This window comes from Ranitomeya imitator, chromosome 1 (assembly GCF_032444005.1).
Source record: "Ranitomeya imitator isolate aRanImi1 chromosome 1, aRanImi1.pri, whole genome shotgun sequence".
Lineage (NCBI taxonomy): Eukaryota > Metazoa > Chordata > Amphibia > Anura > Dendrobatidae > Ranitomeya > Ranitomeya imitator.
Genome location: NC_091282.1, coordinates 807,656,421 through 807,682,876, shown reverse-complemented (window position 1 = coordinate 807,682,876; position 26,456 = coordinate 807,656,421). Strand labels below are relative to the sequence as shown.

Sequence of the window (26,456 nt, the reverse complement as noted above, 5' to 3'; positions counted from 1 at the left end):
CACAGGTATATACTATATACAGGAGGAGATGACACACAGGTATATACTATATACAGGGGAGATGACACACACATATATACTATATACAGGGGAGATGACACACAGCTATATACTATATACAGGAGGAGCTGACATACAGGTATATACTATATACAGGAGGAGATGACACACACATATATACTATATACAGGGGAGATGACACACAGGTATATACTATGGAGATGACACACTGGTATATACTATATGCAGGGGAGATGACATACAGGTACATACTATATACAGGGGAGATGACACACAGGTATATACTATATACAGGAGGAGATGACACACAGGTATATACTATATACAGGAGGAGATGACATACAGGTACATACTATATACAGGGGAGATGACACACAGATATATACTATATACAGGAGATGACACAGGTATATACTATATACAGGAGGAGATGACACACAGGTATATACTATATACAGGGGAGATGACACACGTATATACTTGTTGTGAATTCTGCTTTTGGGTTCCCTCCAGTGGTTGTAGGTGGTAATGCAGTTGTCCCTGAGTTGCAGTCCTGGTCAGGTGTTTCTGCTGATTGCAGTTCTGACTGGGGTATTTAGGTGTGCAGGATTCATTAGTCCTTGCCAGTTGTCCATGGTTCTGGGAGGTTTTGGATCTTTGTCTGGTTCCTCCTGCCTTCCTGCCTATTCAGCAAAGATAAGTGTCTGGTTTTTGTTTCTGTGGCACACATGCTGTGTGCTTAATAATTCTGTGCTATTCTTTTGTTTTCTCTTGTCCAGCTTAGACTGTGTCAGTGTTTTCTCAGTCTTGTTGGATTCTCTGGAGTTGCAGATATACGCTCCACATCTTTAGTTAGATGGTGGAATTTTTTGTATTTTCTGCTGTGGATATTTTTGGAAGGATTTTAATACTGACCGCTTAGTATTCTGTCCTATCCTTTCCTATTTTAGCTAGAGTGGCCTCTTTTGCTAAATCCTGTTTCCTGCCTGCGTGTGTCTTTTCCTCTACTACTCACAGTCAATATTTGTGGGGGGCTGCCTATCCTTTGGGGTTCTGCTCTGAGGCAAGGTAGAATTCCTATTTCCATCTATAGGGGTATTTAGTCCTCTGGCTGTGTCGAGGTGTCTAGGATTTGTTAGGCACACCCCACGGCTACTTCTAGTTGCGGTGTTAAGTTCAGGATTTGCGGTCAGTACAGGTTACACCAACTCCAGAGAAAGTTCCATGCGGCTCCAAGGTCACCGGATCATAACATATACTATATACAGGAGAAGATAACACACAGATATATACTATATACAGGAGCAGATGACACACAGGTATATACTATATACAGGAGGAGATGACACACAGGTATATACTATATACAGGAGCAGATGATACACAGGTATATACTACATACAGAAGGAGATGACAAACAGGTATATACTATATAAAAGAGGAGATGACACATAGGTATATAGAGAAGGAGATGACATACAGCAGGTATATACTATATACAGGGGAGATGACATACAGGTATATATTATATACAGGAGATGACATACAGGTATATACTATATATAGGAGGAGATGACATACAGGTATATAGTATATACAGAAGAGATGACATACAGGTATATACTATATACAGGAGGAGATGACACATAGGTATATACAATATACAGGAGGAGATGACATACAGCAGGTATATACTATTTACAGGGGAGATGACATACAGGTGTATACTATATATAAGGGAGATGACAAACGTATATACTGAGGGGAAAATGAGAGGTGTGAGGTGAAAATTAGGGGTGTGAGGTCAAAATGAAAAGGTGTGAGTGCAAAATGAGAGGAGTGAGGGAAAATAGTGGAGTGATCAGAAAATGACAGATGTGAGGTCGAAATGACAAGTGTTAAGGGGGAATGAGAGGAGTGAGAGGGAAAATGAGAGGCGTAAGGGAGAAAATGAGAGATGTGAGGGGGAAAATGAGAGGCATGATGGGAAAATAAGAGAAGTGAGGTGCTATAACTAACCACAGATATTTACTATGCGCAGGCAACGCCGGGCTCTTCAGCTAGTATATATATAATCCTCCGGTCCATCACTGCCAGGATCCCCTAATAACACCAGAACAGTATGCTGTCACCAGTTCCTCGTTAGATATAAACCTGGTCCATTAACAAGCTTATATCGGGTCAGAAATCAACCCATGGTATCGTATAAGTACTACCCGGACTCACAGACGTGGGAAATCATGATTCAATTTAAAAGAGCAGCCCAAAATTAAATGACGTTTTGATTGCCAAAAGGCACAGTAGATAATACAAATATATACAGAGCAATCTACAGATATTACAGCCAGAAGTACATATAAAGGTAGTGTACAAGTATGGGATTGCAGTTAGCTGTACGGGTTACATACCGGTCTTTATCATGTGAATCTAGGGAAACACTTGAGTCCACAGGTACTTTCTTAGTTTCTGGTCCGTCTCCACGCGTGACATGATGTGGCTTCCGTGGCAGAACAATAACACTGCTAAAGGTGTGTGGCTAGTTTTGAACCCTTAGCTCACCCCCTCCCATATTTCCCACTGCCCCTCTGGGCCAAACTGAAATCTCCTCTCCTGACTTCTTAACTGAAATAATTCCCAATATCTAGGATGGGTCATCATTTCCTAGTGAGAGGTCCAAACGGGACAACCGACGTCTCAACTGGTTCATTGGGGATTGACCGATATATAGAATCCAAACTTGGGTTGGCTAAATGGTTATAGAGAGTCAGTCTTGATAGCTCAGTATCTGGGACAGCTAGAGAATGATGAGACCCAGTTGTGTGTGCAGAAGGCTCCTAGGATTTTGGTGGTATGTTGCACACATAGCAACTGCCGAGTGTGTGTGGATCGATAACATTTCTGAGGTTCTTAAAAACTTTGACTACTGCTCCAAGATGTTGAGCGCTGATGACGCTTTTGTCAGTGTAACCATCTCGCTGCTCTGTCTATTAAAACGTTCGCTGCAGATTCTCAAAGAGGAAGCTTTGAATGCCAAGCAGGTGGCTATGGAGCAAGATTTTACAGTGGCTGACACCACATAGCCCAGCCTCACACAATATTTTCAAACCACATTGAGTCATGACGTGGAACAGAAAGAGGAGGAGGCGGAACAGGAGGTTTTGGTCAGCGGTACAGAGGGGCTCCCAATCCCAGCTTCATGCCTGTCGAGCATGGATGGCCTGAAGATGAGAAGGTGGAGGAGGCTATGCTTTGTGAGGAGGAGAGGATGGTTACTGTTCTTCCTGGTGAGGACACTGAAGGTTTGACTCTTTGTAGTCTGCCACACATGGCAGAGTTCATGTCCAGATGCTTTTCTAAAGACCCTTGCGTGAAACACATTTTGTCCAACATGAAATACTGGCTATGTAACATTCTTGACTTACGGTACAAGGAGAATTTTGCTTCTCTCATGTCGGAGGCAGATGTGCGATTTTGAGTACATGTATGCCAGAGGGCCATTGTGGAACACTTGCTAAAAAGATTACCCTCAGACAAAAGCTGCTGGCAGAGGTACCGGCTTTATTCACCCACAAGAATTACATGGGAGGGCAACGCACACCAGGTGCAACTCAGGAGGAAGGGAATGTCCATCAACTGACACATTTTCATGAGACCATCACATCATTAAGGGCTATCTCTGGGTGTAACTATGAGGATGATGGAGAAGTTGACCAAGATGGTGAAGGACTACTTAAGTGACCATGCCAGCATCCTTCCTTATTCTTCAGTGCCCTTTAACTATTGGTTGTCCAAGCTCTACATTTGGCCCAACCTCTCCTTCTACGCCTTGGAGGTGCTGCCATGCCCATCTGCAAGTGTGTTGTCTGAGTGGGTTTTTAGTTTGGCTGGTGCAATCATAACGTATAGGCACTCACGCCTGTCAACATAAAATGCAGACAGGCTGACTCTTCTAAAATTGAACAAGGGCTAGATTTTGGGTAACTTTGTAAGCCCTACGGATGACAGCAATGTAATGTAAAAGCAGGCCAATTTTTTTGTTGGTAAGTTGTTTTAACATCCATCGCTCACCATCCAAACCCATTTTGTTCATGAAATCACCATCTCCTCCTCCTGTAACAAGTACTTAGTGGCAGTGACACTGCTACCATTAGGCAATTTGAGCTCTTTGGCTCAGGCGGCAGAAGAGAGGGGGCGGCAGATTCTGCAGTACCCGGCCCCTGGGGGCCCCCAGCCAGGAGTGGACATACCGCCAATGCCACTGCTCTGGGGCTGAGAGGTGAAGGGTTGTCTCTGCAGGCAGGCCCCTTATGTAGCATCAGGCCCCTGTCACTCGCTCCTGTAATCCTGCCAACACCCTCAGCTGGGGAGAGAGCGGCGCGGGAAGTGCAGGAGTTCAAAAGGGGGGCGTGTCATGCAGGGAGAGACGCTGGCCAATGAACGCTTTTCTCACCAGACTGAGGAGAGCGCTCACTGGCTGCTGTCTCTGTCCTCCTGCATGGAGCGTCCCTGGTGACTGGTGAGTACTCCCTCCCTTACAGTACAGTCAGGGGCCCCGCCACACAGCACACAGGAACAGCAGTGGAGGAAGAGCAGGACTTACAGTGTGTCTTCTTCCTCCACTGCTCTGTCCCCAGCAGGCTGCAGCATCTCTGTCCTCACTGTGAAGAGATGGGGGAGGAGCTCACTGCACGGGACAGCACAGCAGCACCAGGGGGCTGTTATCAGTCTGCTCTGTGCCCCATCCCCCACAGTGAGTTCTGCAGCCCTCTCCAGCTGAACTGCCCTCCTCCAAGGCTCCTCTGATCACCTATACAGGATTAGTATGTGTGTATGTACTGTATATGCTTGTAGATGTACAGTATGTATGTGCATCTGTGTATGTACAGTATGTGTGTATCTATGTGTATGCTTCTGTGTGTATCTGTGTATGCATGTACAGTATATGTGTATGTCTGTGTGTATAATATGTGTGTATCTGTATGTGCGATATATTTGTATGTATATACGGTATGTATGTTTATGTGCATGTATGTACAGTATATGTGTATGTCTGTGTGTATGGTATGTGTTTACTTTGTGTATACAACTGTATATGTATGTACTGTACGAGTATGTGTACCTGTATGCATGTACGGTATATGTATGAGTATGTACGGTATATGCGTGTATGTATGACGGTATGTGTATCTGTGTGTATGTACAGTATGTGTGTGTACGGTATGTGTGTGTACGGTATGTGTGTGTATGTATAGTACATGTATGTATGACAGTATATATATGTGTATCTGTGTGTATGTACGGTATGTGTGAGTGTTTGCATATACAGTATATGTATGTGTATCTGTGTGTATGTATGTACGGTATATTTATGGGTGTGTATGTATGTACAGGGTGTGTATGTATGTATGGTATATGTATGTGTATCTGTATGTATGTACACTGCAGTATGTGTGTTTGCATATAAGGTATATGTATGTGTATCTATGTGTAACATATGTATTTATTACAAACACACACTATATATATATATATATATATATATATATATATATATATATATATAGTGTGTGTTTGTAATAAATATATATATATATCCATCTCAGTGAAAAAATATAAATATATATATATTTTTTAGAGGTTTGGGGCCCAAAATAGAACTTTTGCTATGGGGGCGATCACATGTGCCCGCTACTAAAGGGAATGAATATTCACTGCTCTCCACACCCATGAATACGATATATATCAGTGAGCGAGTGAGTACATGGTGGCCATAATGCTGTAGGACTGCATTATATTCTGTTGGGGACTGCATTATGTTCTATGGGGGGGCTGCATTATATTCTATGGGGGGTTGCGTTATACTATATGTCAGTATTATATTCTATATGGGGACTGCATTATACTCTGGAGGACTATGGGAGTGTATTATACTCTATGGAGGACTATGGGGAGTGTATTATACTCTATGGAGGACTATGGGGAGTGCGTTATACTATATGGAGGATTAGAGGGAATATATTATACTATATGGAGGACTATGGGGAGTCTATTATACTATGGAGGACTATGGGGAGTCTATTATACTATATAGAGGACTATGGGGAGTCTATTATACTATATGGAGGACTAGGGGGAGTCTATTATACTATATAGAGGACTATGGGGAGTGTATTATACTATATGGAGGACTAGGGGGAGTACCTTATACTATATGGAGGACTAGGGAAAGTACATTATACTATATGGAGGACTAGGGGGAGTACATTATACTATATGGAGGACTATGGGAGTGTATTATACTATATGGAGAACTAGGGGGAGTGTAAAATGCAAGATATTCATCAAGTGATTGGATTGGTTATGCCTGAACAAAAATCATTGTTCTCATCAGCACATCGCCCAGTGAAAACTGTAGATATGCTGCTGCTAAGATGATGCTGTATGAGGACAGATTGATCTATTGATTATTCTGAGCCCATCATTATTCCTCAGCCGATGTAAAGAGGCCGGGAAACAAGCAGCGAATTACTTCAATATTGTTAATCACACTCGTTTAGTGGCCTGAAATCGGCGCATGTAACTACAACCGAAATATTTCTGTGTGATGGTGCAATTTGTTAGCATTTGGGGCCCCATTTTAAACTTTTGCCTAGGGCCCCACTTTGCCTAAAACCGGCCCTGCCTTGGGCAGAGGGGGCCCTAGGCAACTGCCTTGTCTGCCTGCCCCTAACGCCAACCCTGCGTATATACTCGAGTATAAGCCGAGATTTTCAGCCCATTTTTTTCTTGTCCCCCTATCGGCTTATACTCGAGTCATACCCGGGGTTCGGCAGGGGAGGGGGGGCGGTGGGGATGTAATTATACTCACCTACTCCCGGCGTGGTCCCTGCTTCTTCCAGCGCTGCAGATTCTTCCTGCACTGAGCGGTCACATGGTACCGCTCATTACAGAAATGAATATGCGGCTCCCCCTCCCATAGAGGTGGAGCTGCATATTCATTTCTGTAATGAGCGGTAACTGTGACCGTTCAATACAGGAAGAAGATGCAGCGGTGGAAGAAGCAGGGATGCAGCGCCAAGAGCAGGTAAGTATACGGGGAGGGGGAGCGCTGCGCTGCGCGATATTTACCTCTCCTCGTTCCAGTGCGGCTCCGTCTTCAGCGTCCTCTGGCAGTGACGCTCAGGTCAGAGGGCGCGGTGACGTAGTCAGTGCGCGCACTCTGCTGAACGTCAGTGCAGAAGACGGAGCCGCACGAGGAGCAGGTAAATATTGCCAGTGCCGGGGGTCCTGAGCGAAGAGAGGTGAGTACGTATTTTTTTTTTTTATCGCAGCAAAAGCATATGGGGCAAGTGGCTGTACGGAGCATCTTATGGGGCCATAACACTTGTGCAGCACTATATGGGGCAAGTGACTATACGGGGCATCTTATGGGGCCATAACACTTGTGCAGCACTATAAGGGGCAAGTGGCTGTGCGGAGCATCTTATGGGGCCATAACACTTGTGCAGCACTGTAAGGGGCAAGTGGCTGTGCGGAGCATCTTTTGGGGCCATAACACTTGTGCAGCACTATAAGGGGCAAGTGACTGTATGGAGCATCTTATGGGGCCATAACACTTGTGCAGCACTATAAGGGGCAAGTGGCTGTATGGAGCATCTTATGGGGCCATAACACTTGTGCAGCACTATAAGGGGCAAGTGGCTGTGTGGAGCATCTTATGGGGCCAATGCCACTTGTGCAGCACTATAAGGGGCAAGTGGCTGTGCGGCGCATCTTATGGGGCCATAACACTTGTGCAGCACTATAAGGGGCAAGTGGCTATACGGAGCATCTTATGGGGCCATAACGTTTGTGCAGCACTATATGGGGCAGTGACTGTATGGATCATCTTATGGGGCCATAACACTTGTGCAGCACTATATGGGGCAGTGACTGTATGGATCATCTTATGGGGCCATAACACTTGTGCAGCACTATATGGGGCAGTGACTGTATGGATCATCTTATGAGGCCATAACACTTGTGCAGCACTATAAGGGGCAAGTGACTGTACGGAGCATCTTATGGGGCCATAGTGCTTGTGCAGCACTATATAGGGCAAATATCTCTATGGAGCATCTTATGGGGCCCTTATAACCCTTTATGCATTATTATATGGGGCATATTTTAATATGGAGCATCTAATGGGGCCCATCGAACTTTATGGAGCATTATATGAGGCTCCTGATTCAATATGGATATTCAAAAACACTTAACCTACTGATGTCTCAATTAATTTTACTTTTATTGGTATCTATTTTTACTATTGAAATTTACTGGTAGCTGCTGCATTTTTCACCCTAGGCTTATACTCGAGTCATTAAGTTTTCCCTTTTTTTTGTGGCAAAATTAGGGGGGTCGGCTTATACTTGGGTCGGCTTATACTCGAGTTTATACGGTAACTGGATTTGCGCTGCTAGGTTTTTTTTTATTTTTATAAAACTCCGGGGTCAAGTGTCCGCCCCCCCTCCTCCCTCCCTCCTTCACGCCCCCCTCCAGCAGGGACTGTGTGTGGGGGGGCACCATTTTTCCATTCGCCTCAGGCAGCAGAGAGGCTAGGTTCACCCCTGCTTAGTAGTCATGTATGTATACCCCATGTGGTTAATGTTTAGTACTTTGTGAAAACTTGGCACATTGTGCAATGGTGAGACTTGTGCTCCCTATCGATTCCCTTGCTGACACACTGCAAATGTGGCGTAATGAATATTATAGCCCCTGGTAAATTGTCACGTACGATTATCTGTACCGGTATTGCGCTAGTCACACAACTGCTAGATAAAGATACGCTATTTTTAGAACAATAGAATTTTCTTTTTTTTAATCAGCTTGCTGACACACTGCAAATGTGGAGTAATGAAGATTATTGCCCCTGCTAAATTGTCACGTACAATTATTTGTACCCGTATTGCACCAGTCGCACAACTGCTAAACAAATATTAGATATTTATGTGGAAAATAGCAAAGAGCTGCAGCATGTACTTGCAATGATCAGAACACTCAGGTGCTTGCCTTTCACTCATCCTCCCTCACTCTTATTAAATCTCTCACTATTAAATCCCCTCCTAACAAAAAAAACAAGTAATCAAGACAGTCTTCAGCTCTTAAAAGAGCTTTTTGAAATAAATAATTCTCACTACTGTATAACTTTATATCACTGTCCCTATGCTCCTTTCACTCTCCCTACACTCACACTACGCTCTCACTATGCTGTTTACGGCTGCAATGTGCGCAAGATGGTGCCGGCAACGTTTAAACAGTCCCTATGATGCTGGAAGGCCAGCCAGTCACTGCAATATCACACCAAAGATGGCGCCGGCATTACTGTGATTGGCAAGCCAGCCTAGCATGTTCATTCGCTGCAAATAAAGCACCAAACATGCTGGGCGGGTCACTCGAATATACGGAGGTGAATACCTAATTACTCGCTGAGTAACGAATAACCCAAATACCGTACTATTCATGTGAGTAACAAATAGTGTCGAATGTATTCGCTCTTCACCAGTACATATAGTACACTCATGTAAATGTGACCTAATTGTGTATTTTGGACCACACCATGGTTTCCTTGATTATTTATTCCTTTTGGTATTTTACATAAACATTTGTTTCTGTTTTAGGTGATGATGAAGAAGAAGAGCCTGATATCCCTCTGAGTCCTCGTCCTCGACCTTTAGCAGAGCTGCAGTTAAAGGAGAAAGCTGTGCCCATGCCAGAGGCCAGCTCTTTCTTTATTTTTAGTCCAACAAACAAGTATGTTCTTTACTTTTAAATAAACTATTTGGTTACTGTATGTTTTACAACTGGTACATCAACTGTTTTGCTTGATTGAGAAATGTACAGTACATACTTTTATTGAGCATATTTTGTTTAACTATTTGTGTTTAACTTTTGCTTTTATACATATATGTTTTCTGGAATTCTTTACTGTAAGAGCAGTGAGACTATGGAACTCTCTGCCGTATAATGTTGTAATGAGTGATTTCCTACTAAAATGTAAGAGGGGACTGGATACCTTTCTTGAAAAGTATAATGTTACAGGTTATATACACTAGATTCCTTGATAGGGCGTTGATCCAGGGAACTAGTCTGATTGCTGTATGTGGAGTCGGGAAGGAATTATTATTTATTTATATAGCACCATTAAATCCATGGTGCTGTACATGAGAAAAGGGGTTACATACAGGGTTATAGATAATGTTTACAGTAAACAAATTTACAATGACAGACTGGTGTAGAGGGGAGAGGACCCTGTCCTTGTGGACTTACATTCTATGGGGTTTTCCCCAAAGTGGAGCTTACTCTTTGCCACATGTTTTTTTTTGCCTTCCTCTGGATCAACATGTTAGGGAAAGTTAGGTTAGGATATGGGTTGAACTAAATGGACTTAAAGTCTTCCTTCAACCTTAATAATAACTATGTTACTATTTTTCCTTTTTGTTATCTACAGAATTCGAGTATTATGTCATCGCATAATCAATGCTACAACATTCACCAATTTCATCCTGCTCTTCATTTTATTAAGTAGTATTTCTTTGGCTGCTGAAGACCCGATTAGAACAGATTCCTTCCGTAACCAGGTGATAAAAATATCAAAGCAATACAATTGATTGTGCATTTATATAAAAATTATAAAATAATGAATTTCCTTAAAGAACCATTTCAATTTGTTCCTTGCATTAATGCATATCCACCTGAAGTTCTATCACACTTTGCACTTCTTTTATATGGTGTATTTCCATGTAGTTAATGGGGTGGTCCGACACCTAAAATGTCCTTTCTAAGTATTTATATTTACACCCTGCCCTCTTTTGTGATTAGCTTTGTGATGAAATACCTTATGTGCCTTCCTATTTATCTCTGCTGTCAGTTTCTAACCGTGAAATAAGAAGTCATCAGGGGACGGAGATAGCAGCAGTGACACCAGCACCTGCTGTCCCCCCAACAGCTTCTATCACCACTTTCAAACAAACCATCATCAGGGGTGCACTCAGGGCCGGCGTCAGCACCCGGCGCACCTGGGCAAATGCCGGGGCCCTGGGAAGAGAGGGGGGCCCACTCACGCTGTCATAGATACAGCTGGGAGAGCAGAGTAGGAGAACATGCTCTCTCCGCCCACAAAGTCACTGCTGGCTGCGTTCTCTTAACCCCTATGTGCCAGCTCTGACACAAGCATCTTCTCACTCAGTCAGTGCAGCCAGGCAGGCACACATAGGGGTTAAGAGAAGGCAGCCAGTGTGACATTGTTTGTGGGCGGAGAGAGCACGTTCTCTGCTCTGATCTCCGCCCCTGGCTGAACTTATCAGGCAGATTCCGGAGGAGCTCCTACCAGTGACTGAGTGAGTGCAAAGGTATCCAGCAGTGATTGCAGTTGGTCTTATGGCTCAGTCTGCTGCTGTCTGTCTCCGCTGCCTAAAAATGTGGGTGATGTCTGGAGGAGCAGCTGGTGGGGTGCAGCCTGCAACCTGCAGCCACCCAGCTCTCCCAGAATACATGCATGCTGCACCAATCCTGCACCAGTGCAATAGGAAGAAGCTTAACCCCTTCCGATCTGTATGAAGGTTATTGCTAAACCTTAAAGATAACAATCCGACCCGCATAAATGGGGTTAACCAGATGCCAGGAGGAAGGGGAGCTGCTGCCATGGATAAAACTGAGCTGTGGGCTGTACGTTGGGGCCCCGTGGCCCCGTGGACTCTGCCCAGTGCTGGCATGTGGGTGATTTCTGCTCCGGAGTCTCAGCTTCTCTCCTCCAGGTCACACTGTGCAGTCACAGCAACATTGGTTGTGTCTGTCCAGGTCCCAGCAGCTGCCACTGCTCCCACCAAGGACATGGCATCACTTAACCCTTCCCCTGCAGCCACCGGCAACAAATCCACATTATTCCTTGATTAAATCAGGTTCCAACCCAATAGAGCAGACATTTCCTGCTGCCATTAGGGTCCGGGAGGGGGTGACCTGTGACATTGGCTGCCCTGCTACTCTGTAGTGGGGGGTGACAAGTGTAACATGGGGTAACGATGAAGGAGAAATGCACAGGATAATAGTGAGCGCGACAGAGGGCAGTGTATGGTATGGAGCAGTCAGGGGGTGGGCTGCAGGATCCCCCATACTGTACATGACTGCTTGGGACAGGGAGGCGTTTAATGAGCTTCTAATTAGGGTTTGTGGAAAGGATTCAGCATCAGGTCCCTCATTAATGCCCGAGCCGCCTGTTACTTTGTAGCACAGATCTGTTAGGGCCGCAATACCAAACAACGTTGTTTATGTAGAAAAATCTTTGTTTCATAGAAAAACTCAAAACAGAAAAGATTTTCTGATACAACAACGCCCTGCTCACGACACTGCACAGCACCTCTCCTGTATATATACACTGCACAGCACCTCTCCCCCTGTGTATATACACTGCAGAATTTACAATACCTATCACTCATGTAAGAAGTGAAATCTGGCATTGTACTATACATTTCTCTGCCGTATCTGTGCATCATAAATCGGGGTATGTGTTAAAGGGGGGGGGGGGGCCCACTGAGACTCTTTCGAAAGCCTGGAGCCGGCCCTGGGTGCACTGATAGAAGCTGTGGATGACACCAGTGCTGCCTCACAGCAACAAGCATCACCTTCAACCAAGTTGTCATCAGGGGCAAGCGCTAGTGTCACTCACTAATTCTGAGGGCAGTCCTAGAAGCTGTGGGGCAGCGCTGTTGTCACTCACTGCTTCTATCTCTGCACCATGACAATGTCTTGTTTCAAAGTTACAAGATATGGCGGAGATAGAAGTAGAGTTAGGGTGTAAAGATAAATATTTAGAAATATTTTAGGTAACGGACCACCCCTTTATGCTTCCTTCTTGTTTTCTAGCTTTCATCTTGCATATTGTTCCACTATAGTCTGCTAAAAAAAACCTTATCAAACCTTATTGCATCAGTATAGAATCACATAAACAGCGAGAGATAATACCATCTCTATCTGTTGGAAGGATATAGGGATTTATTTATTTTCTCTATACAGTGACGGACAGAAGGATGGCATTTGAAAGCACACAGGTCTATGCTGTCCCCGTCACTTTCCCCAAATTGGCCTCTCTATTACTAATATTACCCTTCCTGGAGGAAATCAAGATTGTCTACAAGCAAAACGATTTTCAATAATACCTCTATATAAGATTTAATAATAATGATATTGATACCGCAATAATTATATTGCAAAATAACAGACAAATACCGTCAAACCATCAACAAATTCTGTAGGGCTAATACCATCATACTGATCATTAACCTAAACCACTGTGCTAGGACTAATATCAAAATATAGTGACCACATAATGGTAATATCAGTTCTCAACCTGTGCTCTGCAGGCCATAAATGTGTATATTGTACAGAAATTCACCAGTGACATTCTTGATGAGAGTAGTCATTCATTTTCCCTTTTCTTTTCCTTTCCACCCAGACTATAATGAACACTGCTTCTATCCATAACTTGTCTCTGCAAAATAAAACACAGAAAAATATTTGGCTTGTTGCTTTCCTGCCCCTCCTTACATTTCCCCACCTCTACACAAACTATATAGAGCTATGAATAGTGTCCTAATCAGTAATAATGTTAAAAATGCTAATAATAATTTTATTTATATAGCGCCAACCAGGGCCGGACTGTAACTAAAATTCAGCCCTGGCATTTGAAGTTACACAGGCCCACTTGTCACGTGGTGACTGTATAATATCTTTGTACACTTGTAGGTTACAAGAAGTGAGAGGAGTGTAACACGACTATATAATATATAATCACAGCTGTATCCAGCATCACAGCTCAGTCCTATTTATTGCTTTTAGTTGCAGTACCAAGAAAAGCCGCTACTTTACTTACATAACTGCATCTCGTAGATAATGAAGGGATGAGACGACCAAAGGCTATGGAACCTCATTCTGATGCTCCATACACTTTGTCTACAGACACTTTTGGTTCCGCTGCGCAGCATGAGACCCAGTGACTCTGAAGAGCGGTGACATCAGTAACGTCACCGCTCTTCAGATATTCCGGGTTTTGCGCTGAGCTCGGCGACTGTGAAGAGCGGTATTGTTACTACCGTCACCGCTCTTCAGAGTTGCTGGGTCTCGCCAGGTCTGGGCTAGTTGTGGGGGTGTCTGATAGACACCTCTCCATTACTTACACCAGGGATTGATAGCAGCTGACATTACGCAGCTGACAACAACCCTAAAAATCATTACACATACCAGAATTAAATGCTCTAGCGGCTGGGAAAAGCAGCAGAGTTAGCGCTATTCCCAGGCACTGGGTGCTAACTACAACTGTCATCATCCTTGCCTAGTCTCCCTGCGAAGCATTTCTGCTGTATTTACATGCGCTGATCTCTAAACGAGTGTGATCGACAATAGTGAAGTCGTTCGCTTGTTTCCCGGCCTTTTTACACCAACTGAGAAAGAATGAAGGGAACAGAACAATCACAATTAGATCAATCTGTCCCCATACAGTATCATGTTATCAGCAGACTACTGTTTACAGCGGCGATGTGCTGCTGAGAACAAGGATTTCTGTTCTCACATAAACAATCCAATCACTCGATGAATAGGCAGCATTTTGCTTGTTTAGTATATTAAACCGCTGTTGTGAATTCTGTTGTCGAACTCCCTCCTGTGGTCGTGAATGGTACTTCGGCGAGTTCTGTCTATGGGCTCCCTCTGGTGGCCATGAGTGAAGCTGCTGCTTCTGAGGTTCCTTACACAGGTGACGTGGTTTATCCTTTGGTTGGCTTCTCTATTTAACTCCACTCAGATCGTTACTCCATGCCAGCTGTCAATGTTTTAGCATTGGTTCAGTTCGCTCCTGGATCTGCCTGGTGACCTGTCTTCTCCTGCAGAAGCTAAGTTCCTTATTGTTATTTTTGCTCATTGTTTCTTTGTCCAGCTGGTTATCCTGATTTTGTCTTGCTAGCTGGAAGCTCTGGAATGCAGAGTGGCACCCCGCACCGTGAGTCGGTGCGGAGGACCCTTTTGCACACTCTGCGTGGTCTTTTGTAGGTTTTTGTGCTGACCGCAAAGATTCCTTTCCTATCCTCTGTCTATTTAGTAAGTCTGGCCTCCCTTTGCTGAAACCTATTTCATTTCTGCGTTTGTGACTTTCATCTTTACTCACAGTCATTATATGTGGGGGGCTGCCTATTCCTTTGGGGAATTTCTCTGAGGCAAGGTAGGCTTTATTTTCTATCTCTAGGGCTAGCTAGCTCTGAGGCTGTGACGAGGCGCCTAGGGAGCGTCAGGAGCGCTCCACGGCTATTTTTAGTGTGTGCGATAGGATTAGGGCTTGCGGTCAGCAGAGCTCCCACATCCCAGAGCTCGTCCTGTATGAGTTTAACTATCAGGTCGGGTGCTCCTAACCACCAGGTCATAACAGTACAGCTGGCCCAAAGTATTAATGCATCTCAATAGAGGGATAAGAGGACTTCTGAGACCATTTTTTTTTCTTGCACTGTGTTTTGTCTTTCTTTTCCCCTAGACCTTTGGGTGGTTCAGGACACAGGTGTAGAGATGGACATTCAGGGTCTATCCTCTTGTGTGGATCATCTCACTGCAAGGGTACAAAACATTCAAGATTTTGTGGTTCAGAATCCTATGTTAGAGCCTAGAATTCCTATTCCTGATTTATTTTCTGGGGATAGATCTAGATTCTTGAATTTCAAAAATAATTGTAATCTGTTTCTAGCTTTGAAACCCCGCTCCTCTGGTGACCCCGTTCAACAAGTAAAAATCATAATTTCTTTGTTGCGTGGTGACCCTCAAGACTGGGCATTTTCCCTTGCGCCAGGAGATCCTGCATTGCGAGATGTAGATGTGTTTTTTCTGGCGCTTGGATTGCTTTATGATGAACCAAATTCAGTGGATCAGTCAGAGAAAATCTTGCTGGCTTTGTGTCAGGGTCAGGATGAAGCGGAGGTGTACTGTCAGAAGTTTAGAAAGTGGTCTGTGCTTACTCAGTGGAATAAATGTGCCCTGGCGGCAATTTTCAGAAAGGGTCTTTCTGAAGCCCTTAAGGATGTCATGGTGGGATTTCCCACGCCTGCTGGTCTGAATGAGTCTAAGTCCTTGGCCATTCAGATCGATCGGCGCATGCGTGAGCGCAAAGCTGTGCACCATCTGGCGGTGTTCTCTGAGCATAGGCCTGAGCCTATGCAATGTGATAGGACTTTGACTAGAGCTGAACGGCAAGAACACAGACGTCGGAATGGGCTGTGTTTTTACTGTGGTGAATCCACTCATGCTATCTCCGATTGTCCTAAGCGCACTAAGCGGTTCGCTAGGTCTGCCACCATTGGTACGGTACAGTCGAAATTTCTTTTGTCCGTTACTCTGATTTGCTCTCTGTCGTCCTATTCTGTAATGGCATTTGTGGATTCAGGTGCTGCCCTGAATTTGATGGACTTGGAGTTTGCCAGGCGCTGTGGTTTTTTCTTGGAGCCCTTGCAGTATCCTATTCCATTGAGAGGAATTGATGCTACGCCTTTGGCCAAGAATAAGCCTCAGTACTGGACTCAATTGACCATGTGCATGGCTCCTGCACATCAGGAGGATATTCGCTTTTTGGTGTTGCATAATCTGCATGATGTGGTCGTTTTGGGGTTGCCATGGCTACAGGTCCATAATCCAGTGTTGGATTGGAAATCTATGTCTGTGTCCAGCTGGGGTTGTCAGGGGGTACATGGTGATGTTCCATTGCTGTCAATTTCGCCTTCCACTCCTTCTGAAGTCCCTGAGTTTTTATCAGATTACCGGGATGTATTTGAAGAGCCCAAATCTGGTGCCCTACCTCCTCATAGGGATTGCGACTGTGCTATTAATTTGATTCCTGGTAGTAAGTTTCCTAAGGGCCGTCTGTTTAATTTATTTGTGCCAGAGCACGCCGCTATGTGAAGTTATATAAAGGAATCCTTGGAGAAGGGTCATATTCGTCCGTCGTCGTCACCATTGGGAGCAGGGTTCTTTTTTGTGGCCAAGAAGGATGGTTCTTTGAGACCTTGTATTGATTACCGCCTTCTTAATAAGATCACAGTCAAATTTCAGTATCCTTTGCCGCTGCTGTCTGATTTATTTGCTTGGATTAAGGGGGCTAGTTGGTTCACCAAGATAGATCTTCGAGGGGCGTATAATCTTGTGTGAATTAAACAGGGTGATGAATGGAAAACAGCATTTAATACGCCCGAGGGCCATTTTGAGTACCTGGTTATGCCATTCGGGCTTTCTAATGCTCCATCTGTGTTTCAGTCCTTTATGCATGACATCTTCCGAGAGTACCTGGATAGATTTATGATTGTATATTTGGATGACATTTTGGTCTTTTCGGATGATTGGGAGTCTCATGTGAAGCAGGTCAGAATGGTGTTCCAGGTCCTTCGTGCGAATTCCTTGTTTGTGAAGGGGTCAAAGTGTCTCTTTGGAGTTCAGAAGGTTTCATTTTTGGGTTTCATTTTTTCCCCTTCTACTATCGAGATGGACCCTGTTAAAGTTCAGGCCATTTACGATTGGACTCAGCCGACATCTGTGAAGAGCTTGCAGAAGTTCCTGGGCTTTGCTAATTTTTATCGTCGCTTCATCGCTAACTTTTCCAGTATTGCTAAACCGTTGACTGATTTGACGAAGAAAGGTGCTGATGTGGTCAATTGGTCCTCTGCGGCTGTAGCGGCTTTTCAGGAGTTGAAGCGTCGTTTTGCTTCTGCCCCTGTGTTGTGCCAGCCAGATGTTTCGCTCCCTTTTCAGGTGGAGGTTGATGCTTCTGAAATTGGAGCAGGGGCTGTTTTGTCGCAAAGAAGTTCTGATGGCTCGGTGATGAAACCCTGTGCCTTCTTTTCTAGAAAATTCTCGCCTGCTGAGCGCAATTATGATGTGGGCAATCGGGAGTTGTTGGCCATGAAGTGGGCATTCGAGGAGTGGCGACATTGGCTTGAAGGAGCTAAACATCACGTGGTGGTCTTGACGGATCACAAGAATTTGACTTATCTCGAGTCTGCCAAACGGTTGAATCCTAGACAGGCTCGATGGTCGCTCTTTTTCTCCCGTTTTGATTTTGTGGTTTCATACCTTCCGGGATCTAAGAATGTGAAGGCTGATGCCCTGTCAAGGAGTTTTGTGCCTGACTCTCCGGGTGTTCCGGAGACGGCGGGTATTCTTAAAGAAGGGGTAATTTTGTCTGCCATTTCCCCTGATTTGCGGCGTGTGCAGCAAAAGTTTCAGGCTGATAGACCTGACCGTTGTCCTACGGAGAAACTGTTTGTCCCTGATAGATGGACTGGTAGAGTTATCTCGGAGATTCATTGTTCAGTATTGGCTGGTCATCCTGGAATCTTTGGTACCAGAGATTTGGTGGCTAGATCTTTTTGGTGGCCTTCTTTGTCACGGGATGTGCGTTCTTTTGTGCAGTCCTGTGGGATTTGTGCTCGGGCTAAGCCCTGCAGTTCTCGTGCCAGTGGGTTGCTTTTGCCCTTGCCGATTCCGAAGAGGCCCTGGACGCATATTTCCATGGATTTTATTTCTGATCTCCCTGTTTCTCAAAAGATGTCGGTCATTTGGGTGGTTTGTGATCGCTTCTCTAAGATGGTCCATTTGGTACCCTTATCTAAACTGCCTTCCTCCTCTGATTTGGTGCCATTGTTTTTCCAGCATGTGGTTCGTTTGCATGGCATTCCGGAGAACATCGTCTCGGACAGAGGTTCCCAGTTTGTTTCGAGGTTTTGGCGGTCCTTTTGCGCTAAGATGGGCATTGATTTGTCTTTTTCTTCAGCTTTCCATCCTCAGACTAATGGCCAAACCGAACGAACTAATCAGACTTTGGAGACATATCTGAGATGCTTTGTTTCTGCTGATCAGGATGATTGGGTGTCCTTCTTGCCTTTGGCTGAGTTCGCCCTTAATAATCGGGCCAGCTCGGCTACTTTAGTTTCTCCTTTTTTCTGCAATTCTGGTTTCCATCCTCGTTTCTCTTCAGGGCAGGTTGAGCCTTCGGACTGTCCTGGTGTGGATGCGGTGGTGGACAGGTTGCAGCAGATTTGGACTCTTGTGGTGGACAGTTTGACATTGTCCCAGGAGAAGGCTCAACGTTTTGCTAACCGCCGGCGTTGTGTTGGTCCCCGACTTCGTGTTGGGGATTTGGTTTGGTTGTCATCTCGTCACGTTCCTATGAAGGTTTCCTCTCCTAAGTTTAAGCCTCGTTTCATTGGACCATATAAGATTTCTGAGGTTCTTAATCCTGTGTCATTTCGTTTGGACCTTCCAGCTTCTTTTGCCATCCATAATGTGTTCCATAGGTCGTTGTTGCGGAGATACGTGGCGCCTATGGTTCCCTCCGTTGATCCTCCTGCCCCGGTGTTGGTCGAGGGGGAGTTGGAGTATGTGGTGGAGAAGATTTTGGATTCTCGTGTTTCGAGACGGAAACTCCAGTACCTGGTCAAGTGGAAGGGTTATGGTCAAGAAGATAATTCCTGGGTTTTTGCCTCTGATGTTCATGCTGCCGATCTTGTTCGTGCCTTTCATTTGGCTCATCCTGATCGGCCTGGGGGCTCTGGTGAGGGTTCGGTGACCCCTCCTCAAGGGGGGGGTACTGTTGTGAATTCTGTTGTCGAACTCCCTCCTGTGGTCGTGAATGGTACTTCGGCAAGTTCTGTCTATGGGCTCCCTCTGGTGGCTATGAGTGAAGCTGCTGCTTCTGAGGTTCCGTACACAGGTGACGTGTTTATCCTTTGGTTGGCATCTCTATTTAACTCCACTCAGATCGTTACTCCATGCCAGCTGTCAATGTTTTAGCATTGGTTCAGTTCGCTCCTGAATCTGCCTGGTGACCTGTCTTCTCCTGCAGAAGCTAAGTTCCTTATTGTTATTTTTGCTCATTGTTTCTTTGTCCAGCTGGTTATCCTGATTTTGTCTTGCTAGCTGGAAGCTCTGGAATGCAGAGTGGCACCCCGCACCGTGAGTCGGTGCGGAGGACCCTTTTGCACACTCTGCGTGGTCTTTTGTAGGTTTTTGTGCTGACCGCAAAGATTCCTTTCCTATCCTCTGTCTATTTAGTAAGTCTGGCCTCCCTTTGCTGAAACCTATTTCATTTCTGCGTTTGTGACTTTCATCTTTACTCACAGTCATTATATGTGGGGGGCTGCCTATTCCTTTGGGGAATTTCTCTGAGGCAAGGTAGGCTTTATTTTCTATCTCTAGGGCTAGCTAGCTCTGAGGCTGTGACGAGGTGCCTAGGGAGCGTTAGGAGCGCTCCACGGCTATTTTTAGTGTGTGCGATAGGATTAGGGCTTGCGGTCAGCAGAGCTCCCACATCCCAGAGCACGTCCTGTATGAGTTTAACTATCAGGTCGGGTGCTCCTAACCACCAGGTCATAACACACCCCATAGTCCTCCATATATTATAATGTGCACCTCAGTCCTCCATATAGTATAATACACTCCTCCATATAGTATAATATACTCCTCATAGTCCTTCATGTAGTATAATACACTCCTCAGTCCTCCTCAGTCCTCCATGTGCACCTCAGTCCTCCATATAGTATAATACACTCCTCCATATAGTATAATACACTCCTCTGTCCTCCATATAGTATAATACACTCCTCAGTCCTCCATATATTATAATACACTCCTCATAGTCCTCCATGTATTAAAATACACTGCAATTCTTGCATATAGTATAATACACTTCTCAGTCCTCCATATATTATAATACACTCCTTATAGTCCTCCATGTATTAAAATACACTGCAATTCTTGCATATAGTATAATACACTTCTCAGTCCTCCATATAGTATAATGTACTGCCACAGTCCTCCAAATAGTATAATACATTCCTCATAGTGCTCCATATAGTATAATGCCCTGCCATTGTCATCCATGTTGTACAATTCACTTCCCATAGTATAATGCACCCCATAGTCCTCAATACAGTATAATGCAGCCCACATATAGGATAATGATGCCACCCCAGAGTATAATGCAGCCACTTCACAGAATATATTGTAGCCCTGAGTATAATGTAACCCCCCAGAGAATATAATGCAGCCCCCTCATATAGTATAATGCAGCCCCTGCATATGTAATATATGGTATCCCCCTCATACAGCATAATGCAGCCCCCCATAGAATATAATGTAGCCCCTCATAGAATACAATGCAGCGCTCCTCAAATAGTATAATGCAGCTCCCCATACAATATAATGTAGCCCCCTCATAGAGTATGATGCAATCACCCCCATAGAATATAATGTAGCCCCCAGAGAATGTAATACAGCCCCCCTAGAATATAATAGAACCCCCATAGACTATAATACAGCACCCCATAGAATGTAATACAGCCCCCTCATAGAATGTAATACAGCCCACCTCCCCATAGAATGTAATACAGCCCCCATAGAATAAAATGTAGCCCCCAGAGAATGTAATACAGCCCCCCATAGAATGTAATACAGCCCCCCATAGAATGTAATACAGCACAGTCCCCATAGAATGCAATACAGCCCCCCATAGAATGTAATACAGCACAGCCCTCATACAATGTAATACAGCCCCCCCCATAGAATGTAATGCAGCCATCCCCCATAGAATGTAATGCAGTCAGCCCCCATAGAATGTAATGCAGCCAGCCCCCGTAGAATGTAATCCAGCCAGCCCCCATAGAATGTACTGCAGCCAGCCATCATAGAATGTAATACAGCACAGCCCCATAGAATGTAATGCAGGCAGCCCCCATAGAATGTAATGCAGCCACCCTCCATAGAATGTAATGCAGCCAGCCCCCATAGAATGAAATACAGCACAGCCCCCATAGAATGTAATGCAGCCAGCCCCCCATAGAATGTAATGCAGCCAGCCCCCCATAGAATGTAATGCAGCCAGCCCCAATAGAATGTAATAAATCCCCCCCATAGAATGTAATACAGCACAGCCCCCATAGAATGTAATTCAGCCCCAGCAATCCAGTTATCACCCATTGATATATTTAAAAAAAAACAATCTCCTCACCTCTCTCCGCCTGTAATGGCGAACGCATCGCTAGCACACGCCCACATTGGGCGTGCGCTAGCGATGTGCCGTCATTTGAGTGATGCAAGCAGCGTTCGCGGTCCGTTCCTCGCTAGCGCAGATCGGGGATCTGCGCTAGTGGGATCGGCTAACGCAATCCCTTTTGGGACATTGTGTTAGCGCAGTCCGTAGCACTATGCGCTAAACGGACTGCCCTAACACAATGTGACCCTAGCCTAATTTATGAAGGAGGGAGTCTGAAACTCGCAAAGCTTATGCAGACAATGCAAGAACTGCCAAAAATTAGAAGGAAGAGGGACTCTGATACACCCTGTATAAGACGTAAAGGAGGGCCTCATATACATTCTGTTAAAATTGTTAGGTGGTGGGACGTCTACACTCATAAAGCTTATGCACTAAATGTAGGAGTTGCCAAAAATTAGAAGGAAAGACTGCAATATATCCTGGCAGACAAATAGTTTGAACAAATGTCGCAATATGACCCTCTAAAAATTTGGGGTTAGCGACACATCATGACCCTCTAAAGATTTTGAGTGAGGGCCACCTGATGACCCTCTAAAAATTTGAGGTGAGGGCCACATGATGACCCTCTATAAATTGAGAGCATGACACATAATGACCCTCTAAAGATTTGGAGATAGTGACACATGGTGACCCTCTTAAATTTTGGAACAAGGGCCGCATGATGACCCTGTTGATATGGTGGATGAGGAGAAGAAAAAGAAAAAAGCACGAACCATATACCCTTTTTGGGTGGGAAGGGGTGCATGAGAATACACTTGAAAAAAAGACACTTGAATTGGCTTTATGTTACACTGTTGTCATCCAGTTGAGCTGAGTAGTCTGGGCCAATCCAAGCTTTGCACTTGTCCAGGCCAAGAGTTAGCCTGTCAGATGTGCCTATCAGTTAATATTCCACCTGCAGCCCTAAAAATTTATGAGACAAAATGCTAGCAGAAGGGCAGGCCAACACCTCCAAGGCGTAGAGGGACAGTTCATGCCTTGTGTCCAGCTTGGAAACTGAATAATTGCACAGAGGATGTTGGTATGGTCAGCTAGGCACTTCTTCACCATTTTCCAAAACGCTTCCCTCCTGGTCAGACTACCGTGCACAAAACGACCTGGGTGCTGGTAGGATCTAATGAAACTTTGACCTCTGCTGCCAGCGTTGTCAAATAGGAATTTTGTACTAGTTGTTCGACTAGGGCCTCCTGATATTGCACCATTTCACTATCCCTCTCCGCCGCAAGAAGGACAGAAAAAAATTTCTCTTTGTAGCCTGGATTGAGAAGGGTGAACAACCAGTTATCAGTGTATAATGCAAGAGTCACGAGAAAGGCAGCGGAACATAAACTCAGCCATGTGTGCCAGTCTGCCAACAGCCAAAACTTCCCTGTCTTCACCAAGAGGATGACTCTCCATCTCTTCCTCCTCTTCAGCCCATTCATGCTAAACAAACGGTATGAAGTTGGTGTATGTAGTACCCTCTGTAGCGCAGGCAAACATTAACTGATCTTCCTCCTCAGTCTCCTTTTCATTATCACTCAATCCACACTGAGAAAATGAGATGAGGCAGGGCAGGTGTCATGTCGGACGCTGTTCACACTAGGGCGTCCGACAAACAGCGGTAATTCCACATTTGTCCACTATACGCTCAGTGGCGCCGGCTAGATTGTATCCAGGTTTTCCAGGGTTAATCTGGCTGGTAATCTGGTTGGAGGCTGGATCACGCCCGTGGCCTTTAAATAGTCATTCTGGACTTTGGGCGTCGCCGATTATAGCTTGTGTCTTGTGCCTGGTGATCTCGGTCTGGAGTGGTGGTCTAGGAGTTGAAGTATCGTATCTGGTGGTGTATTATCCTTTGTCATATTTCTCCTTCCTATATTTGTGTTTATTTTTGCCCTGTGCACATTATTGTGTTTTCCTGTGTGTCTGCGGCGTGGTGCGTTTTTAGTTTTCCATGTCTGTACTTTCTGTGTAGGATGGTGTGTGGTCTTATCACTGGGTGGTGGGTGGAGGTTTCAGCATAGGGCTGAAACAGGAGTCAGGGTCAGGCCTGGCGGCCCAGACAAGCACACCATCAGTGTAAATTCTGGGAGAGGGACAGACAGGGTTTTCCCTAGTCTGAGGGATATCGCAGGGGCCCAGGTAATCAGCTTTAGTCTACCCAATACCCCCGTGACATTATAATCAGCCTAAATAAATTTCGGATGCCATGGATCCCATGACTTCCATAACCCGCCAGTTGGAGGCGCTCTCCTGACAGGTCACTGAGTTGAAGGGGGCAGTTCAGCAACAAGGTCTTTTAGTATCTAATGTGCAAGCTGAAACTGCAGGTAGAGTTGCAGAGCAAAGATCCCTTTACCTGAGAGGTTTACTGAGGAACGCAGTAAATTTGTTGTTTTTCGTGAAGCTTGCAAACTATATTTTCGTATGCGCCTGGTTTCCTCAGGTAATGAGGCTCAGCGTGTGGGCCTGGTATTGTCATTACTGAACGGAGACCCCCAAGCATGGACATTTTCATTACCATCTGATTCAGCTTCATTTAACTCAGTGGAGATTTTTTTTTCTGCTCTTGGACTCATATATGATGATCCTGACAGACTGGCTCTAGCAGAGTCTAAAATACGTGCTCTCCACCAGGGAGAGCGAATGGCGGAGGATTACTGTTCTGAATTTCGCCGCTGGGCGGTGGACACACAATGGAATGACCCTGCGCTGCGGAGTCAATTTGTACATGGGGTTTCGAGAAGGGTTAAACAAGCCCTCCTGATGTATGAGACTCCTGCTTCTCTACAGTCTGCCATGATTCTTGTTATCTGCATTGATCGCCGTTTGCGTCAGGGGGCGCAAGAGACGCCGCCTATGGGGGAGGGCGTATGTGCACGTGTGGTTGCTGCAGGTGAGCCCACGGAGCCTATGCAAATCGCAGGGGTGTCACATCATCTTGCCTCCTCACTCAGGAAGCAGGGAGCCTGTTTTTGCTGTGGTAAAAAAGGGCATTATGTAAATGCTTCTCCTCTGTTTTCTAAGAAAAGCGCAACGGCGGAAAACTTCTAAGCTCAGAGGGTGTGGAGGAGGCCAATCTGAGCTTATGCATATCCTCCATGGGGGTCTCTCTATGTATGCTCCTTGCCAAAGTTACGGTCGCTGGCAGAGAGCTGCCAATCACTGTTTTTGTGGATAGTGGGTCGGCCACTAATCTCATTGATGCAGAGTTTGCGCGCACGGCCGGGTTCACGGTCGATAAACTGCCGCATCCTATCCGGGAGGTCACCATCAATGCTACTCCACTCCCACAGGGGGAGATTACTGAGTTTGTGGCTGAGGTTAAACTCCACATTGGGGTCCTACATTCTGAGCAAGTTACATGTAGGGTGCTCAGTAATCTTCCTGCACAAATGGTTCTGGGTTTTCCATGGTTGTCTATGCACAACCCGGTGATTGACTGGAAAACTCAGGATATAATTCAGTGGAGTCGATCTTGCCAGGAGAATTGCCTGGCCACATGTGTGTCTGCTGTGACTTCCAGCATTCCTGAGTCACTGCTGAATTTCGCAGATGTGTTCTTTGAGAAGGGTTGCTCTGAATTGCCACCATATCAACCCTATGACTGTACTATTAGGTTTAAACCAGGGGCCAAGTTGCCGAAAGCTAGGATGTTTAACATCTCTGGTCCTGAGAAGCAAGCCCTAAAGGACTACATTGCTGAGAGTCTGAGCAAAGGGCACATCAGGCCTTCGTTCTCGCCGGTGGCAGCGGGGTTCTTCTTAGTTAAGAAGAAAGATGGCGGACTACGCCCGTGTCTGGATTTTAGGGAGTTAAACCAGATTACGGTTCGTGATCCATACCCTATGCCACTAATACCTGATTTGTTCAACCAGGTGGCTGGTGCTAAGTGGTTTTCCAAGCCTGACCTCAGGGGGGCGTACAACCTCATAAGAGTCCGTCAAGGTGATGAGTGGAAGACGGCTTTTAATACTCCTGAGGGTCTTTTTGAAAATTTGTTGATGCCATTTGGGTTGACAAACGCGCCTGCTGTATCCCAACATTTCATAAATGATGTATTCTCGCATGTACTGGGGAAATTCATTATTGTGTACCTAGATGACATTCTCATTTATTCATGCGACTGTGATACTCATTTAGAGCATGTGAGACAGGAGTTACAGCTACTCAGAGAAAATAAGCTCTATGCAAAACTTGAGAAATGTGTTTTTTTGGTTCAGGAGTTGCCTTTCTTGGGTTATATTGTGTCTGCTTCAGGGTTTAAAATGGACGCCGCTAAGGTGCAAGCGGTGCTGTATTGGGAACGGCCTGATAACCTAAAAGCACTCCAGCGGTTTCTTGGACT

The 26,456-nt window shown here is 45.2% G+C and overlaps 1 protein-coding gene across 2 annotated transcripts in view; it reads left to right on the top strand.

The window, feature by feature from the left end:
- Window positions 1-26,456, top strand: part of CACNA1S (calcium voltage-gated channel subunit alpha1 S) — a 592,997-nt gene that overhangs the window by 327,121 nt on the left and 239,420 nt on the right. For both annotated transcript variants that reach the window (XM_069739086.1, XM_069739077.1), the window contains exons 18-19: window positions 9,678-9,810; window positions 10,508-10,637. In XM_069739086.1, the coding sequence (XP_069595187.1) occupies window positions 9,678-9,810; window positions 10,508-10,637 (263 nt within the window). The remainder of the gene's footprint in view (window positions 1-9,677; window positions 9,811-10,507; window positions 10,638-26,456) is intronic.